The sequence below is a fragment of the Molossus molossus genome, unplaced genomic scaffold, assembly GCF_014108415.1.
Source record: "Molossus molossus isolate mMolMol1 unplaced genomic scaffold, mMolMol1.p scaffold_m16_p_4, whole genome shotgun sequence".
Classification (NCBI taxonomy): Eukaryota; Metazoa; Chordata; class Mammalia; order Chiroptera; family Molossidae; genus Molossus; species Molossus molossus.
Window position 1 is genome coordinate 69,803,281 of NW_023425377.1, and position 19,163 is coordinate 69,822,443.

Here is a 19,163-nt window from a genome sequence, read left to right on the forward strand (position 1 = left end):
GGAGAGGCTGGAGCAGCTGTGCAGGAGAGGAGGCCAACTTGAGGCAGAGGGAGTGCAAGAGGGGACCTGGGGGCCTGGAGGCCTGAAGGTTTGAGAGCAGGGCTTCCTTCCTAGGGCTTTAAAAGGGATTGCAGGGGTGGAGGACTGGCAAAGACTGAGAGCTAGGCAAGTAAGGGGAGAGCAGAGGTGGAATCTGAGAGAGAGGAATGGTGGGGGGAGGGGGGAGCGGGGGAGTGGCAGTCAGAGCCCTGAGAACCTAGAAACGGAGGCACTGGGGACTCTAGGAGTAGGGGAAGCTGTAGAGCCCAGGTAAGGTGGATGGGATGGATAGAAGGCAACAGGGTTGACTCAAGGGTTTGCAAGGTGGGGGCTGGTGAGGGAGCCTGAGTAGGTAGGCGCAAGATGTGGGAAACAAGAGTCTAGAAGGGGTGGCTTGCCGGAATGGGCTTGGGGAGGACTGGCAGCTAGAGATGGGACTCAGGAAGAGTGGGAGGAGACTGGACCAAAGAGGTGGCCTGGCTCTAGAGGGAACATTGAGCTGAGTCACCCTGTACCTCTTCATCTCCACCAGCAGCCCCCAGCCCCTCCCTCAGGTCCCTCGTTCCTCGGCCACAAGCGGGCGTGAGGTCCGGCCGCACCTTCTCTAGCCTGACAGCCTGGCGCCGGGATGACCGTCACATACACAGCCCGCGTGGCCAATGCGCGCTTCGGCGGCTTCTCGCAGCTGCTACTGCTGTGGCGCGGCAGCATCTACAAACTTCTGTGGCGGGAGCTGCTCTGTTTTCTCGGGCTCTACATGATGCTGAGTGCCGCCTATCGGTGAGGCGGCCTGGGGTGGGCGTGCTGGCCAGAATGGACTGGGAAGGGGCCCCGGTGTGCCCTGGACAGGACGTGGGAAGAGAGATCGGCAGCTGGGGAGGGAGCTAGCTGGTGACCTCGCACCCCTCCCTGCAGCTTCGTGCTGACCGAAGGGCAGAAGCGTTACTTCGAGAAGCTTGTCATCTACTGCGACCAGTACGCCAGTCTCATCCCAGTCTCTTTCGTGCTTGGTGTGTTCGGTTTCTCAAGTTCCCCATCTCTCATCCCCCATCCTGAGAAACCCATTTCCATTCATGGCTTTTGGAGACCCCCATTCCTGCCCCTCTGAGACCCTCTCAAAGCCAACCCCACAGACCCCCATTTCTGTGTCCTTTATGCCAAGTGTGGTCCCTTGGATATCACCTGGTCACAGTGCCCCTTTGAGTATTCCATGTCACTCATATACTTATCCCTGGTCACCTCAGGGACTCTCACCTGTGTCTGCATAAGATTACTAGTGCCCACCTCCCCATGTCCTGGGCCCCAGGGACCGCATATGAATTCATCCTCTCAAGTCCAGCCTTGGAAGTATTTATTTGACAAATCCTGGCCGCCAGCCTCCTTCTCATTGTTCTCTGCCCTCATGGATGAGGTTACCAGCCTATGCCAGGAATCTTTACATAGATCCTGTGCCCAACCCATTCAGATGTTTCTGGTTCAGGGGCTTCCCTGGCCTCAGTGAAAAACTGCCCATGAGCCCCGTGTCTCTGCCTCCATACTGGGATCCCAATCCCCCATCCCAGGTGACTCCCAAGTAGCCAGAGTGACCCATACTGCTCCAGCCACTCTGACCTCAGGGCTAGACACCCAAGTTCCCATCCCAGGTAGACCCACGTGGTCAGGGTAACCAGCCTGCCCGGTGTCACTGATGCAAACTATATTACTCCTCTTCCCACGACCTGGGCCCTAGTGTCCCCCACTGATCTACCCATTCCCGGCTCTGCCGCAGGCTTCTACGTGAACCTGGTGGTGCACCGCTGGTGGAACCAGTACCTCTGCATGCCGCTGCCCGATGCGCTAATGTGCATAGTGTCGGGCACCGTGCACGGACGCGACGAGCGTGGCCGCCTCTACCGGCGCACGCTCATGCGCTACGCAGGGCTCTCGGCTGTGCTCATCCTGCGCTCTGTCAGCACCGCGGTCTTCAAGCGCTTCCCCACCATAGACCACGTGGTGGAGGCTGGTGAGGCCCTGGCTGGAAGCGGGAGCAGAACCAAGACGGAGGGCGGGGCAAGTGACCCCAGTAAGGGACAGGAAGGCGGGGCAAGTGACACCCCGAATTCACCTCTCCAGGGTTTATGACCCGCGAGGAGCGCAAGAAGTTCGAGAACCTGAATTCATCCTACAACAAGTATTGGGTGCCCTGCGTCTGGTTCTCTAACCTAGCGGCACAGGCCCGGCGAGAGGGCCGCATCCGCGACAACAGCGCCCTTAAATTGCTGCTCGAGGTAGGCTCGCCAGTTGGTCATTCATACAAAGTACCAGAGAAATTATACGCCCTCCCCCTGAATTGTGTCGGACTACAGCCTGCCACACACTTCCAACGAGGCTAATTCCAAACACCCTTACCTAGCAGCCCCCAGGTGCACATCTGTCTCTATGGAGCCTCCCACCCCAGGTGTACACTCACTACTAAATACTCTCCCTGGGAGCCCCTAGAAGCACATGCCACCACTTTCCACCAGGTGACTACTCACCTCCATCCCAAGTACCCACACTTAATCTCCATATGTGAGCTCATAAGTCAGGCTCCCTCATAAGTTGCATCCGCCCCCAGGAGCTGACTGTGTTTCGGGGCAAGTGTTCGATGCTCTTTCACTACGACTGGATCAGTGTACCCCTCGTCTACACCCAGGTAAGCCCATGGTGCCTCCGCTTAGATCCACTGTCAGATACATTGGTCTCAAGGGGAAACTGAGGGCCAGCTAAGACCCTATCACTGATTCCCAATCCTAGCCCTGGTCTCTCCAGGAATCCCTGAGGCCTGGAGAGCCCTGACCTGGCAGCTACCTGCCCCCAGGTGGTGACCATCGCAGTGTACAGTTACTTCCTGGCCTGCCTCATCGGTCGCCAGTTCCTAGATCCTGCGCAGGGCTACAAAGACCACAATCTTGACCTGTTTGTACCAGTCTTCACTCTGCTGCAGTTCTTCTTCTATGCTGGTTGGCTCAAGGTAGGTGGGCCCCAAGGCATGGACTTCGGGAGTGAGGCGGGCAGGGGTTCTCAGGTCTCTGCTAACCTTCTCCTCCCCACTAAGGTAGCAGAGCAGCTCATCAACCCCTTTGGAGAGGACGACGATGATTTTGAAACCAACTTTCTGATCGACCGCAACTTCCAGGTGAGACTCTGTTGCAACCATCCTCAGGCTCCCAAAGTGGCCCTGACCCCAACCCTGCCCAGACTTACCCAGGCCTCGCCTCTGAAGCATACTTCTCTTTTTGGTATCACACTGCTACCCATCCTGAGGGGTCCACCCTGCAGTGCTTGCGCTTTGCTACCCCCCACCTAGCACAGTGTCCACGGTTGCAGGTGTCAATGCTAGCGGTGGACGAGATGTACGACGACCTGGCTATGCTGGAGAAGGACCTGTACTGGGACACAGCTGAGGCTCGGGCCCCCTACACCGCGGCCACAGCCTTCTTGAAGCAGCAGCCCTCCTTCCAGGGCTCCACCTTCGACATCACGTGAGCCAGTGGGGTGGGCGGGGCTTCTGGCTCTGCGGGGGGGGGGGGGTGGAGTCTGATTGAGGGGGCTATAGGATACCACAACAGGGCTAAAGGCTAAACTCTGGAGATTTGGGGCTAAGAGCTAAGTTCTATGAGGATAAGGATTAGGATCAAGGTCTGGGACCAGGCCACGAATTGGGGTCAGGGCTAAGGGCTAAGATGTATAAGGACTAGAAGAGTGGCCAGAGGCAATAAAATTAAGGCTTTGAGGTTTAAGTTTGAGCAGAGCTAGAGGATAAGGCGTGGCTCTCTCATGAGGGGCCAAGGTCTTTTGGGATAAGTGAGACAAATGGGTGAGTGAAGCCAGGAAAGCGGTGGACCTTGGTCCCAGATCTGTCAACCAAGGAGAGGGATGAGGTCGCAGTACTGACCCACTGTCTGTCTCACAGGCTGGCCAAGGAGGACATGCAGTTCCAGCGGCCCGAAGGCATGGACGTGCCTCTGGGCGAGGCGCATGGAGACTTCTTGCAGCGCCTCCTGCCTGTGGGTCCGGGTATGGCTGCAGGAAGCCTGCTGGGCCGGCGTCTGTCCTTGTTGCGCCGCAAGAACAGCTGCGTGTCCGAGGCGTCCACAGCAGCCAGCTGCGTGAGCACCAGCGCCCTCGATAGCGTGGCCCCTGAGTGCGGCTGCGGGGACCTACTGTTGGACTCCAGCCTTCACGAGCCAGAACTCAATCCTCACACTGGGCTAGAGCCACCAACCCCTGGGCTGGACACTGAACCCTTCACCACTGTGGCCATGCCAGCACTCCGGGGGCCGGCTCCACCCTGGCTGCCCAGCCCCATTGGTGAGGAGGAAGAGTGTCTCACTTGAGACCCTCGTGGGGGTTCAAGAACCAAGACCCACACTGCATCCAGGCAGCGGTCCAGGTCTGCATAAGCCCCACGTAGATTTCATCTGCTGGCTTTAGACAAGTTTCCTCTACCTGTGCTCCTGCCTTCATGTCTGGCCTGTGTCTCCTGTAGGCCAGGCACTGGGCTAAGGGCCAGGAATTCTTCCAGCTGTTTTGAGCAGCTCTTCCCTCCCACCAGCTCTACTTCCCACTCCCCCTGGCCTGAGAGTGTGTCTAACTTGTATTGTTTCCTTAAAATGGAGATATGAGTACCTACCTCTGAGTTGTGAGGATGGCAATGAAATAACAGCTTTAAAGTGTTTGGTACATAATAGGTACTTAATAAATGTTAGTAGTTTCTACTCAAATGTTGTTAGCCTGAATTTTCCTGCCAGGCATTATGCTAAGTCAGGTTATCTCCTGATGCCCTGCCCACTTCTTCCCAAACTTTGCTCTCTGTTTTTTTTTTTTTGTTTTTTTTTAATCCTCACCCGAGGACATTTTTCCATTTTTTGTTTAGGTAGAGTGGGAGGGAGAGAGAGGAACAGAGAGAGAGAGAGAGAGAGAGAGAGAGAGAAAGAAACATCGATGTGAAAGGGACACATCGAGTGGCTGCCACCCGCACAACCGACCAGGGCCGGGGACAAAGTGCAACCCACGTACGTGCCCTTAGCAGGAACCGAACCCAGATCTCTCTGGACCGCAGGCCGATGCTCTAACCGCTGAGCCAAATCGGCCAGGGCCCAAACTTTGCTCTCTGAAATCAATGCACACAACTTGACTCATTCATTAATGTACCAGCCACAGTCCCAAGACCACAGCTTCTTCCTGCCAGCCTTGATTTAGATTCTGCAAGCAACCTCTCCACCCCAAGTCCCTGAATTCTCAGATATCCTTTTAATGCTCCTGGTCTTAATTTGGTCATATGCCAATTACTTCCGTATTTAGAAGTCCAGCCAGGATCCTTCCTCTGTCTCTAGATCCATAGATCCAACTGTTTTCTCAGAGTCTCTATGCAGGGATCTCCCAGGCATCTTGGACAGAACACGTCCCTGAACCAGCTCCCTATTAGCTCCCAACCTCTCTCTGTTGGCTTTATCCTTCCAGATGATGGGGCCAAAACCTGTAGTCATCTTCAACTCCTTTCTCTCACGTCTCTCCACATCAACCCAGCAGCAAATCCCATCAGCTTGATCTTCAAATTTATCCAGATTCCAGCCATTTCTCCTTCCTCAAGGGCCCCTACCATGGCTAGGTCCCCCATTGTCATGTACCCACCCAGCTAGACTAGTGACCTCTGCCCTAGTCTCCCAACTGTAGCCCTAACCCCCCACAATCAGTTCCTTCCACAGCAGCCAAAGGGAGCCTATGAACACTTGAATCAGGTAATATCCCTCCTTTGCTTAGAACCCTCCATGACTTCCACCTTAATTAGAATAAAAGCTAAAGGCTTTCCCACAGCTCACAAGGCCCTGAACAATCTCCCTGCCTTCATCTCCTCCCTTCCCTTCATTCACTCCACACTGTCCCTCTAACCCACCAAGCAAGGTCTCATCTCAGGGCCTTTGCACATGCTGTTCCCTCTGGCTGGATTGCTCTTTCCCAGATACCCAGGTGGCCCCTCCCTCATCTCCTTCAGTTCTGTGCTTAAGTTATGTCATTTCCTTGGCTAGGCCTCTTTGCTGACCTTTTACAAAAAATTGCCACCTCCCAGAGCATTTGAGATCCTGCTCCCCATCATGTGAATCTGGTTCAAATAAATTCTTAGAAAAAATTTTTTTAAATTGCCACTTCCAAAATCCACCTCCTACATCTCCATCACTTTTGTCTGCTTTATCTCCATTGATCTCCTTACATAAAACTGTTATCTTTTTCCTTTATTGTCTGTCTCCCTTCATTGAAAATAACAGCTTCACCTGGCTAGTGTAGCTCAGTGGTTGAGCACTGACCCATGCACCAAGAGGTCGCCAGTTCGATTCCGGGTCAGGGCACATGCCCAAGTTGTAGGCCCAGTTCCCAGTGGGGGGCATGCAGGAGGCAGCCAGTCGATGTCCTCTCTCATTGATGTTTTTATCTCTCTCTCCCTGTTTCTATCTTTCTCTCCCTCTCCCTTCCTCTCTCTCTAAAAATCAATTAAAAAGAAAGAAAATAACAGCTCCATAAGGCAGGGATTTTTGTCTGAAGCTTCCTTAAAACCTACCACACATGCACAGTTACCCAAATGCAAATATGACTCTCACTGGGCACTATCAGTCACTCATACTTTAGTAAGACCACAAGCCAGGCCTTTCTTAAAAGCAGTGGTCTGAGTCCCGGGCCCATCTTCTCTCCCTCACCTCACTGCCCAGAGTCCAGCCAGGGCAGATTGAAAGTCTTTATTATTTTCTTCTCAAATATAAAATCACTCTCTCTACCCTGGAAGCTCATTAATTTCAGGGAGAATATTAAGAATAAAAATCACATTGCTAAAAAGGACAGACCCATACCTGCCTCCCACCCTGTTCTGCACTCTTGTCTCATCCAGGAGAGCAAAAGACACGTCAAGACCTCAAGGCTCTCAGCTAACCCAGGCATGATGCTGGGCACCAGGGGAGTTGGAGGAATCTAGGATGAATTAAGCACTGACAGGCTGGGCAGGTGGCAGGATCCTGAGGTCCATCAGTGCTTGTCTTTGGGGCGTATGTTCAAGCGTCCCAGGGACCCACGGCGAGTGTTGGTGGCCAGCCGCTGCTGTGCCAGGAATGACTGAGCATGGGTAGGTGCCCGCTCTTCCCCTGCTCGCTGCTGCAAGGCCATGCCCTGGAGGGAGGGGTGTGCTTGGCATTAGGTGAGCCCAAGGAATGCCCCCAACACTGCAGCCTTGGTACTGGTACACTCACCATATTATACCAGGCACTGATGAGCAGCTTTTCTTCCTGCTCCCGCTGACTTCGATTCTTCTCAAAGTCCATCTGCCAAGGATGCAATAGTCAAGGGCCTGGATATACTGAGGGCAGTGAGAAGGGATAAGGGCACTCACCTCCAGGTGCCGGATTCGGACTTCCCGCTCCCGGAGCTGTGTCCTCAAGGTATGGAGTTCTGGAAGCGCCCCCCCAGGTGGCCGCTGCTTTGGTTCCAGGGTCTGTATGACCTAGGAGTTGGGGAAGACACAGCATGGGTGACCTTGGCCTCGCAGGCTGTTCGATTCATTGGGGTATGTAATGTGACAACTCATGGCTGTGGTGTAGAAGTCTGTGACATGATGAGGTATGACAGGTGTGGGGATGGGCAGGCAGAGATGTGCAAACTGGTGGGAAGCATGACCCAATGGGAGGCAGCAGCCTGGGCAAGAGGTCACTCAGCATCCTCACCGTGCGTGCTTTGTCCACATAGCGGCGGTACCGCTCCTCCATGGCCCGCAAGTCTGCATCCTTCTTCTGTAGGCTGTCCTGAAGCTCCTCGATACGCTGGTCTGCTGGGGGAACAAGGTGGCCCCTCAGCTCCACACCAAGCTCAGGACTCCTCCCACCAATCTGGCTGCCAAACACCGCTCACTGCTGCTGTCGGTGGGTGGCTCCAGCTCCTCAATGTACTCGCGCTTCCGCTGCAGCTCCAGATCCGCTTCATGCAGCTTCTGCCTGCAGGCAGGGGACAAAAAGCAGTGGTGATAACCAAGGCATTCCCAGCTGGCTAGAAGTGCCCCTGCATGGCTACAATCTCTCTGCCTGCCTCCCAAGCACAGGGGCTGTGTGCTCTGGCCCCACCGCCTCCTCTGCCACCAGAGCCACAACCCTCCAGACCCCTAGTCAGGTGACCCCTGGACCAGCCCCTATCTGTCCACTTCTATTTCACAGCTCATGTGCTGATCCAGCCACCACTACCCTTTGCCAGTCTCTTCTACTCTCAACCCCTCAGTTCCATTCTCTACCCAGCAGCCAGTGATCTTTCTAGAATGCAAATCTCTTACAACAAAAGGAAATGCAAACTACAAGTTGTAACTAGGTTTAGTGCCCTTTGCCACCAGTGGTAAAACACAAAAGATTTTATAACACTCCCTGTAGGTGACACTATTATTGTGCACTGAAAGTGAAACATAGTATAACATCTAATAGCTACATCTACTAAAATTACAAAGGCATGTGTCCCCTGAGCCACCAATTCCACTTTTGTGATATATTTGCACACAAGTGAAACAATGCATGTGCAAAGTTTTACACTTCTTTGCTTTGTTTGAAATTGCAAATACCTAGAAAGAATGAGTTAAATACATTATGATATTCACAAAAAAATACTACAGGCCAGCCCTTCTGGACTAGAATTCTAATAGGAGAATTAAACCTAATGCCCCCAGGTATCCAGCCTCTGTAAGAAAATAACTTTTTCTGTCAGCCTCCTCTACATTCCATCCTTGGCCAGAACTGAGAAAACAACCACCCAAATCATTTTCAGTAAGGCCTAGATTCTCCATGGAACCCCAGTTGACACAGGCCACTATATATATATTTTTTATCCTCACCTGAAGACAGAAACATTGATACAAGAGAGAAACATCAATTAGTTGCCTCCCATACATGCTCCGACCAACCAGGAATAGAACCTGCAACCTTTCAGGCAGAATCAGGCTGCTATATTTTTCTTTCTTTCTATTCTATCTATCTATCTATCTATCTATCTATCTATCTATCATCTATGTTAATCTATCTATCTATCTATCTATCAATCATCTATGTTAATCTATCTATCTATCAATCATCTATGTTAATCTATCTATCTATCTATCTATCTATCAATCATCTATGTTAATCCTCACCCGAGGATATTTTTCCATTAATTTTTAGAGAGAGTGAGAGGGAGGGAGAGAGAGAAAGAGAGAGAGAGAGAAACATCAATGTGAGCCCTGGCCGATTTGGCTCAGCAGTTAGAGCATCGGCCTGCAAATGAAAGAGTAGTGGGTTTGATTCCTAACCAAGGGCCCATGCCTGGGTTGCAGGTTCAGTTCCAGGCCCTGGTTCAGGTGTGTGCAGAAGGCAATCAATCGATGTGTATCTCTCACATCAATGTTTCTCTCTCTCTCGCCCTTCCACTCTCTCAGAAATGCAAAAAATATCCTCATGTGAGGGTTAAAAATAATAATAACAATAATAATAAATAAGTAAAAGTTTCTTTTTTAGCAATGTAAAAAGTAAAATACGACTATCACTTTCAGCAAAGCAAGAATACCTTGATGAAATTCCCTCTGTGGCTCCCCCACTGCTCCCCCAAAACAATCTTTACTGCTTCCCTTGGTCTTTAAGATCCTACTAAATCTGAACCTTCAGTCTGTATTTCTGCTGACTTGCTCTCCTCACAAATGAATCTCCCTGGACACCTCCCCATCTATCATACCTTTGCCCCAGTCTCCCCCACCACCATCCCTCTGGGACTCACAGATGTTCCTCTAGCTTCCTCTTCAATAAGGTAGGCTGGGGGAGAGAAGAAGCACCGGTTGGATGGGGGTCCAGAGGTCCCAATCCTTTCCCGGAGTAAGGGAAGGGGTGTCACCCCAGGCCCATGGTACTTACAATGGACTGCATGGGGAATCGATCAGCAGGTGGGAAAAGAAAAGAGAGTTATTGGGGAGCAAGAGGGAGGGCCAGGCAAGAAGGAGGTAGGCACTCACGTCCTCGGTCTTGCCCCCCTGCTCCTGCAGTGCCTTCTGTAAGTCCTCCACCTGGACCCGCAGATCCAATAGCTGCTGCTGGCTCAGCCTGCAGGGGGTAGGCGGCCGCTCAGTGAATGCACCGGCCCTTCGCCTGGCCCCCAACCAGTCTCCATGCTGGCCCCTGGGCCCCTGCACCCTGTCCTCACCGGTGCTGTGTCTCCAGCTGATGGCGCGCGCGGTTAGCCTCCTCCAGGTGGCGCTGCAGCTCCTCCTGCCGCTCCCGGTCGGCCGCCTCCTGCTGGCACAGACGCTTGTTCTCCAGCTGAAGCTGCTGGAGCGTCTCCCTGCGGACAAGCAAGAGCTGAACAGGACTGAGGACCAGTTACCCCACAAACCTGGCGGAGGGGACTATGAAAGGGACAGAGCCTTAGGGTAGGACTAGAGTCCTGGGGACAGAGCCCCAGGTGGTGAGCGGAGCTCTAGGGGACCAAAGTGGGCAGGGCTATGAGTTGGGCCTAGGGGTGGTGCCAAGCAAGGGCGGGATACAGGAATTGGTTTGAACACTTAGGGAAGGGGCTGCAGGAAAGCAAGACGCAGGAATGGGAAGAGCTGGGGTAGGAGAGCCCATTTGGGCAGAACACAGGGCACTAAATCTATCAAGAGCTACACTGAGGACAGGGATGTGCCCTGGGGGCAGAATCCTATATGCGCAGGGCTGGGGCATAAGATTTTTGTATGGTTAGTGGAGCCAGACGGTTTGGATCTAACTTGTGCACTGAAGATGGATCCTGGAGAGGCATGCCACCAAGAAGGCTAGAGGCCCAGACAAGTAAAGCAGGATTAGGAATGGGAGAGTCTAGAAGTCCGGCTAGGATTTGGGAACCTAGTACTTGGGAATTGAACCAAGCTGGCAGGGCACTGATGGCAGAGCTAAGGGTGAGTACTGGCAGGCCAGGTGAGGCCAAAATTCTGAGTGACCACAGGATACCTAAGCTCCTCAGGTAGGATCTCCGCTGCTAAGTTTTCCACAGCTGGTGAGGTTGGATCCAGTGAGGGGTCTGGAGAATGTGAGAAAAGTTTTCAAGTAGCTGCACAGCTCCCACTCCTAGGGTCCTCTTCCCAAGAATCATCTTTGAGGGCTCAAGTACAGCCAAAAGCCTGGCTTGACATAAGCCCCCACCCATACCCCCCTCCTAACAAGGAACCATGATGCTTGCTTGGTCCCACCCTGAGCTCAGGAGGACAGCTCCTGCCTTCTGTTGGCCCTTATCGCCCTTCCCCTCCAGTGCTCCTCCAGCATGGCTTAGCTCTGCTCCCAGCCTAGCTCTGCTGCCAGCCTGGACAAGCCCAGAGACACTGCCTTTTCTGCCTGTCCTAACAGCATCCCAGGCCACACACACACCTAGGATCCCAGGATGGGCCCCAAACTCACCAGTCTGGGTTGGTCCCCGAGGCTGCAGCTGGGCACAGCGCAATTCCTCATTGGCCTCCCTCAGTGAATCCCGCTCAGCCAACAGCCGCTGGAGGGAAGGGGTGCAAAACACCACTTGAGGCTCACTCAAGTGGGCTACCCCATGATGGGACAGGACAGGGCTTGGGTGGTAGGACCACAGCCTCACCTCTTTCTCCTTTGTCACCGACTCATACTTTTCCTCCAGATTGCGACATTCAAATAGCCATTTCTCAGCCTTCATGGCCTCCTCCTGCCGCTGGCCCTGCAGTTCCTGAACCTGAACAGAGGGGAGGTGTAAGGACCTGAAGAGTGGGAAGGAGGGGCAGGGGCTGAGTTCAAAGTGAAGGGGTGGGGCCAGAGGACCCAGCCTCAAAGAATTAGAAGGGCTGAGTTTAAGACAAGGGGCATGTCCTGCCCCAAAGGTGTGGCTCAGTGGATGAGCATCAACCCATGCACCAGGAGGTCACCCCTTAGATTGCTGGTCAGGGCACATGCCCGGGTTGTGGGCCGGGTCCCCAGTAGGGAGCATGCGAGGGCGTGGGAGGCAGCCAGTCCATGTTCTCTCTTATTGATATTTCTTTCTCTCTCTCTCTCTCTCTCTCACTCGCTCTCTCTCTCTCCCCCTCTCCCTTCCTGTCTCTAAAATCAATAGAGAAAAAAAATTTTTAAAAAAAGATAAGAGGCGTATTCTAAAATTTAGAGAGCAGCTTGCCTGCCTAAAGGGCATGACCCACATATATATAAACAAGAGAGCACTCATTTCTAAGGGGCTCAGTACCACTTGAGGATCCCCACTTCTAAGGGGCTCAGCACCACATAAGGCCCCCTCTACCCTGCCCCAGTACAGGCACAGGCTCCCATGCTTCCCTGCACCCCAGCCCCTGCCGCACCTGCCGCCGTTGCACCTCCAGCTGGGCACGCAGAGAGCCAGCCCGGCGCAGCTCATCCTCTAGCTGCTGTGTGCGCTCTGCGTGGCCGGTGTTGCGTTCCTCCAGCTGCCGCACCTGTCGCCGCAGCTCCCTGAGCTCCCCCAGGCGGCTCCGGCAGCTGCTCAGTGTGGCCTCTAGCTGCCCAGCACGCTCTGAGGACTGCCTGGGGGAGGGGCAAGTGGGGAGAAATGGCTGGGATCTGAAGTCAGGGTTCAGCCTGAATGCAAGGCCCTCAGGGCAGAAGGGATCATTTCAGTCTGGGAGCATTTAAGTTAGAGATGGTGGGTCTTAAAGGTTGAGGTTAGCCTGGGCCATGCTATTGGGGATTCTTAGGGGAGTTAAAGGGAGCCTAAGTGTCAATGCTAACCAGGGTTATAATCAGGGATGCTTAGGAGTGGCACCATGGAAACACAAAATGGCTGTGGGATTACAGGGAAAATGATGGGGGTTCAGAGAGATTGAGGAGCCCCCAAGAACACTTTGGGGTCATGAGGTGACTATGGGGTTGATGTGGGCACTGTGGATGTACGGGAGATGGTGAGGTCATGGGAGAGCTTTGGGGCAGAGCATCATGGGGTCCTTGAAGTTTAACATTACAGAGATGCCATGGGGTCACAGGGGAGCCCTTTGAAGGTACAGAAGGGACAGTGAAGTTGAGGAAGTGAGTGCTGTGGGGTCCCACTAAGCACATTGGGGTTGCCAGGGTAAAGTGGAGTCAGTCATGTCATGAGGGGCACAGTGGAAATTACAAGGAATGGCAAGATTAGTGCACTGTGGGATCCTGGGGCATGATAAGACCCAGATTGGGGTGGGGGGTGGATCCCTGGCCAGATAGCTCAGTTGGTTAGAGCATCGTCCTGATGCACCAAAGTTATGGGTTTGATCCCCAGTCAGGGCACATACAGGAGTCAACGAGTGAATGCATGAATGAGTAGAACAACAAAAATCGATGTTTCTCTCTCTCTCCCTTTCTCTCTCTAAAAAAATTAAAATATGATAAAACCCAGAATGATGCAGTGGGGTCTGGGGAGCATTGTGAGGGGCCCTTGGCCTGCTGTGGTCACAGGGATGCAATGAGGTTTGGGCAATACGATGTGGAATAACAGGTGTGGGTCCTGGAGGATACCATGGGTCCAGGGGGCTTGGTGGTATCCAGAGTCCAGGATAGTGCGGTGAGGTTCAGGATGGCACTGTGGAGTCTAGAGGACATTATGGGGGTCTACTGGGCATTTCAGGGTTACAGAGGTACAGTGGCATCAGAGGGGCACTCTGGAAATGGGATGTGTGGTGGGGACCCAGGAACCCATCACTCACCGCAGCTCATCCATCTCATCCTTCAGGGCCTGTGCCTCCTGGGCCAGGCTGGTCAGCGCCTGGTTCCGATGCTGCAGCTCAGTGACCTCCCGTTCCAGCTCCAAGCATCGAAGATGATCGTCCTCCCTGCTGGTCTCTAGCCTGGGGGTGTGTGGGGTGGAAACATGAGGGGACTGCACCCACCCCAATCCCATGGCCTGCCTGGTCCCAACCCAGCGCCCACACCTGAAGTTCTCTTCCTGTAGCTGCTCCAGCTGGGACTGTAGCAGCAGCAGCTTCTTGGTAGTGAGGCCCATGGTGACCTCGCCCTCCAGCTGGCCCACCCGCTGCCGAAGCACTGCGTTCTCCTGAGCCAGGCTCTGCTTCTCCTCTGACAGGAGCACCAGCTGTGGGCAGGGGTGCAGTGAACCAGAGCTAAGAAGGGGGCTATGCAGGTAACCCTGCCCTGGAAACACCTGTGGTCCCCCCACTTTAGGCCCACCTGCCGTTCCAGGTCCAGACAGCGCTGCCGCAGTTCATCCCCCTCATCAGCCTCTTCACTCAGGAAGTAGTACCTTCGGGACTGATGAGAGGGGTGGGGGTGGGGAGGAGCAAGGAACTTAGGAATCAAGGGGGAAGGAGGCTGGGATCTCTAGGGGCAGAGAGGAGGGATTCAAGAAACCTCAGGATCTAAGAAGAGAAAGCTGGAATCCCAGGGGACTGGAAGAAGGTGATTTGGGAATCCTGGGTACCCAGTAAGGAAACAGGCTAGGCCCTGAGGGATAGAGGTGGTTTTCAGGCTAAAAGATATCGTTCTTACTTAGGCAATCCTAATAATCAGTAATAGGGTCAGGACCCTGACCAGGTCCCCAACCCCTTACCTGATTGTCAAAGTTCCCATATGTCTCCAATGACAAGACATCAGGGGTGTCTTTGGTCATGAGCTGGAGGGAAATGGGGTGGCACTGAGATGAGATGGCCCTCTGAGGGCAGCCTTCAAGCCTTCTATGATCCAGCCTGAGAACCTCTCCACTTTCCTGTCCCCAAAGCCATTTCTCTATAACCCCAACCTGAAGGCTGCCCTCCTGCCATGGGTCTAGCACACAGGGAAGTGTGGTCCTCTGATTGTGACTTAGAGCTAGACTGTGACTTAGAGCTGGGAGGAGCTGGCAGACATGAGACAGGGAAATCTGGCCAGCTGAGTTACAGGCAAAGCCCAGAACTTACCAGGGCAGAGTCTGTGCCCAGCTGCCTCTGCCCTGGAGATGTTCCCTCCCCTGCAGCTCCTTGCCACATTGGGCACCCCCACCTACCTCCTGGATGGCTTCCATCACCACATGCTGAACTGATTCCTCCAGTGTCATAATTCTCTGGATGTGCTCTGGAGACCAAGGTTGAGGAGACTGAGGTTGGGGAGGAGGATTTCCTTGGGCCTTCCCCTAGGAATCCCATAACCCCCATACCCTGCTTTTTTTCGCAACTGATGGCACAGCCCAGCACCAGCTGAAGCAGCTTCCCGAGCTCTCCAGGGTCTGAGAATTGGCCAATGAGGCTCATGTCTGGGAGGTGCTGCTCCAAAATGGGATGTCCTAGGACCTGAGGATAAGTGGGAGGATGGATGAGTGGGTGGGTGTCAGGGGCTCACGGATTCTCCTCTTTCTCCCAGTACAATACCCTGAATCTCTTTATAGTTACTCACATCCCGGGAGTACTCCACCAAGCTCTGTAAGATTGTCTTCAGGTTGCTGACCTAAGGAGAAACAAGGAATTGTATCCAGAGTTCCAGAGCCCCCCACAAGAGGTCAGGCAGCCCGCACTCTGAATCTATCTACCCCATCCTTTTCTTTCCACTTCCCCTGCCAATCCCTGATCGTCTCATCCTGTTTGGCCTCATTCTCTCTCTGAACGTCCCCTCTCCTAGCCCTGATCTGTCTGGTTGCCTGCCTTTTTTATCCACCTGTTCATCTTGTTCAAATGTCCCCAGAACCCAATCACTTCTCACCACCTGCCCCACCATGCTTTGGCCCTAGCCACTATTAGCTCTCCCCTGGATTATTGCACCAGCCCTGTCTCAGCTTCCACTCTCCATTCCTTTCCAAGCAGTCAGAGGGAGCTTTTTCAAGCCCAAGCCAGGTTGTGTCTTTCCTCTGCTAAAACCCTTCCTTGACTTTGCACAGCACTTAAAATAGAATCCACCTCTCTGCCCCAGCCTGCCAGGCCCCTGATGACCTCATATACCTTTCCTTTGCTTTCTGTTCCAATTTCTCTGTCATTCCTCAATCACACCAAGCTTATTCTCAACTCAGGGCCTTTACATTTGCTGTTCCATAGCCTGGAATACCATTCCTCCAAATCTTACATGGATATCAGCCTATATGGAGTAACTGTCCTCCAACACCCAGTTGTTCTCACTCCTGGCCTACTTTATTATCTTTATACAACTTATTGCCATTGGAAGTCAACATTTATGTTTGTGCATGCAGGTTGTTGTTACTCCTTGCTGCACGCCCAGGCCTGCTGGATGGATGAATGGAAAAACAAATAGTTGACTAATCACCAGATATCTCTCCCTTTTCCTAACCAGATCTGTCTGTCCATTACCCAGGAACTATATCTAGCTGACCCTTCCCTGATCATCTCTTCACCAGGCTGTCCCCCAGTAGAGTCCACCTGTCACCTTCAGCCTCCAGTTGGGACCTGGGTCTTCTGAGATGCGCTGGAGCCAGGCCTCGTTGAACCAAGAAGGGTCTCTGGGGGTGAGAAGGTGGGATGAGCTTCTGGGGGACCATTTTGGGACCCCCCCCTCAGCCTCACTCACATCTGGTTCAGCACATAGGCTACTGCCAGGCCACTGCTCAAGTCCTGGGGGCTGGTACAGGGGGATGGGATGTGGAACGTCTGCAACTGTAGGGAAGAGGAAAGCGCAACGGGCAGTGTCAAGGCCTGGGATCACCGAATCACTCCCCCGTTGCAGACTTTTCTGGTCAGCAGGAACTTCATACGGTTGAACTTCAATGGTTGGTCAGGAGCTGGCCAGTGGCTCCAGCAAGCCAGCTCCTTGGGAGAATGACCTCTGCTCACCTGGGACCGGAGGGGGCGTGGCCTCACTTCACCTCTGTCCCACAAACCTTGTGGGACCAGGCCAGAGCGGAACCAAATCACCTGTGCCTTTGCCCCACGTGACCCAGCCACGAAGGGGCGGGACCTCACCTTTTCTGTCCACGCAGACCTTCTACGTTACAGGGGCGGGTGCTCAGGGCCAGAGTCCAATATTGGCCCATTAAGCTGACGACCCCCTCCCTCCTCCTCCCAGCCCCAGAACGAAAGGTGAACCGAACCAAGGCCCAGGCTCCCGGGAGAGAAGAACGGGCGCACACCTGTCCCTGGCCCCACCCCCGACCTACCCAGGTGAACAGAGACCCACATAGCTCGGTCTTGTCCACGCTCATGGCTCCCGATCGGATTTGATCCCGGCCGCGGAGACCCGCCACCGCAGCCGCCTCAGACCCGCGACCAGTGAGCGCCCGCAACCTCGACCTCCCGCTCGGCCTAGAGCACCGCCCCGCCCCGCCCCGCCCCCTAGGTGCAGGCCCCGCCCCGGACACGTGATTTCTTCCCAGTGCCTTCTCAGGCCTCCAGTGCTGCCATCTTGGATGCGGGCAGCGTTGGGGCGCCCGCCCTGCCGCTAGGGGTCAGTCTAGGCCAATTTTGCGCTTCCCGGCTCTTTCAAGGGGCAGCGAAGACCTCAGAATCATTCCTCAGCATCATACAGGGGAGTTCACGTCCCTTCCCTTCAACTGAAAGAAAGTCTGCTTTCTAATCACCCTAGATCGGAGCCTTTATCTGCGCGAGGGAGGGGCAGGCCATTACACTTTTTTTGGACTTGGAGGGGGGATCCTAAAGGGTCTTAGTGGAAGTGACTTGGGAGTCTTGCCCCTGGGTAGATAAGGAGACACGATGTAGTCCTAGGTCGAGGACAGAATGATCCAGCCAGACATGTGTCCAGAGTGTGGACAGACACACTTGCCCGGCCTGTGTATCTTCAACTGAGTGTTCCCCGCGCCTTCCCCTGCCCGAGACCAGAGCGTGGGTCCTCCTATATCAGAGCCCGGACCAAATCGCCTGGTCCCCGCGGCCCACCAGGGGGCGCTCAGACTGCAGGAACACAGTCTACCGGAAGAGCATGCGTCGGATCTAAGACCCGGCCTGGGAGGTGGAGCGGGCTCAAAGGAAATGGATGACAAGAGCGTTAACAATAAAATCGCAGTCACCATTTATTGAATGCCTACAGTATACAGTCCCTGCGCTTAGCGACTTAAATATGTAAGCGGGTGAAATATCCCCTGGACCCTAAATGGCAAGTGGTGTTTTAATTCCCGGTTCACGGACGAGGAAACAGGTTCTGGGTGGACCCAGCTTTAGGAGGAATGGTAAAGCCCGGGCCCGCGCCCATTGACGCTTGAGTTCTCCCTCAGCCCCTCCCCGGAGGGGCGGGCGACATAATGAGCAGTAATTAGGGGTTATTAGCGGTACCCGGAGGGAGGGGCGGGCTTTGCATTGGGGGTGGGTGTAGGTCTGAGGGGAGGCGTGCTGATCTCTCCAACCCAGAGTCTGGCTCCGCCAACCCTGCCCCAGAGCGAGTTAGGCAAGGTGACCACAGCCCACGCCGCTTCGCACGAACACGGTCCCTCTACCACCAGACACGCGGTTACAGCCCACTCAAATGCGCAGCTGCACGCACGCTCTTGGGGGCCTCGGAGGCTCGTCTACACTCCCACATCCCCTTCCCACATAGTTGTCAGCCCCTACTGCCTAGAGCGGGGTAGAAAGCGGGAAGGGGACAAGGGTCCGCAGGCTGTGCTGGCTTCTGGACTGGACTGCCTTCCTGCGGGTGTGGGAACCAGTGCTGCTGGCTCCCGTATCCGTACTCACCGGAGGAGAGGGTGCTGCCAACAGGGGAAAATAGGGCCATCTTGGCCCCGGGTAGAAGTGGAAGGTGAACCAGGAACTAGGACTGCTCCTGAACAAGGATGGCAGGGCGGGGTGTCTGGGAGTATTTGTGAGAGGACCTGGTTGCTCAGTATTTGGGGACATACTACAATCACCAAATATTTGGGTTGGGGGTCCCCAATGTTTGCAAAAGCCACACAGATCTCGATGTTTAGGAGGAATCTGGGAATCCAAATATTTGGAGCGTCGAGTTGAATTGTTCTAACGTTGATGTGGTAGTATGGGTGTTCTAGCTATCAAGTGACCTGAATTCCCATATTTAAAGAAAGTACGGGTGCCATCAATTTTGGGGTCCAGGAGCCACAACTCTTCATTTGGGGTGACAGGAATATCATATTTGGGGTGAAAGGGAGCTCCAATGTTGGCAGAGAAGCTCAGTGTTCAGAGCAGTACTCGCTATTATAGGATGCTGTGAGTCACATTGTTGGGGGATATGGGTACC

General features: G+C 54.0%; 2 protein-coding genes across 3 annotated transcripts; one reads left to right on the plus strand and one right to left on the minus strand.

The window, feature by feature from the left end:
* Positions 1-592: 592 nt before the first annotated feature.
* On the plus strand, positions 593-4,889 carry BEST2 (bestrophin 2). The gene is made up of 9 exons (XM_036240272.1): positions 593-819; positions 955-1,049; positions 1,808-2,041; positions 2,152-2,306; positions 2,636-2,713; positions 2,879-3,031; positions 3,116-3,196; positions 3,388-3,542; positions 3,974-4,889. Exons 1-9 carry the CDS (start codon positions 668-670, stop codon positions 4,395-4,397), a joined length of 1,527 nt encoding a protein of 508 aa, XP_036096165.1. The 5' UTR covers positions 593-667; the 3' UTR covers positions 4,398-4,889.
* Positions 4,890-6,776: 1,887 nt separating this feature from the next.
* On the minus strand, positions 6,777-17,247 carry HOOK2 (hook microtubule tethering protein 2). Of its 2 annotated transcripts, none has more exons than XM_036242019.1 (22): positions 17,116-17,247; positions 16,530-16,615; positions 16,389-16,461; positions 15,411-15,461; positions 15,175-15,307; positions 15,025-15,092; positions 14,593-14,655; positions 14,214-14,294; positions 13,958-14,118; positions 13,733-13,873; positions 12,380-12,581; positions 11,656-11,766; positions 11,469-11,556; positions 11,025-11,094; positions 10,243-10,380; positions 10,055-10,142; positions 9,823-9,857; positions 7,951-8,033; positions 7,767-7,867; positions 7,436-7,546; positions 7,296-7,367; positions 6,777-7,215 (listed from the first exon to the last, which is right to left on the minus strand). In XM_036242019.1, exons 1-22 carry the CDS (start codon positions 17,158-17,160, stop codon positions 7,075-7,077), a joined length of 2,142 nt encoding a protein of 713 aa, XP_036097912.1. In that variant the 5' UTR covers positions 17,161-17,247; the 3' UTR covers positions 6,777-7,074. The 2 variants fall into 2 exon arrangements, with proteins under 2 accessions (XP_036097912.1, XP_036097911.1); XM_036242018.1 differs by having other exon boundaries at positions 7,767-7,870.
* Positions 17,248-19,163: the final 1,916 nt, after the last annotated feature.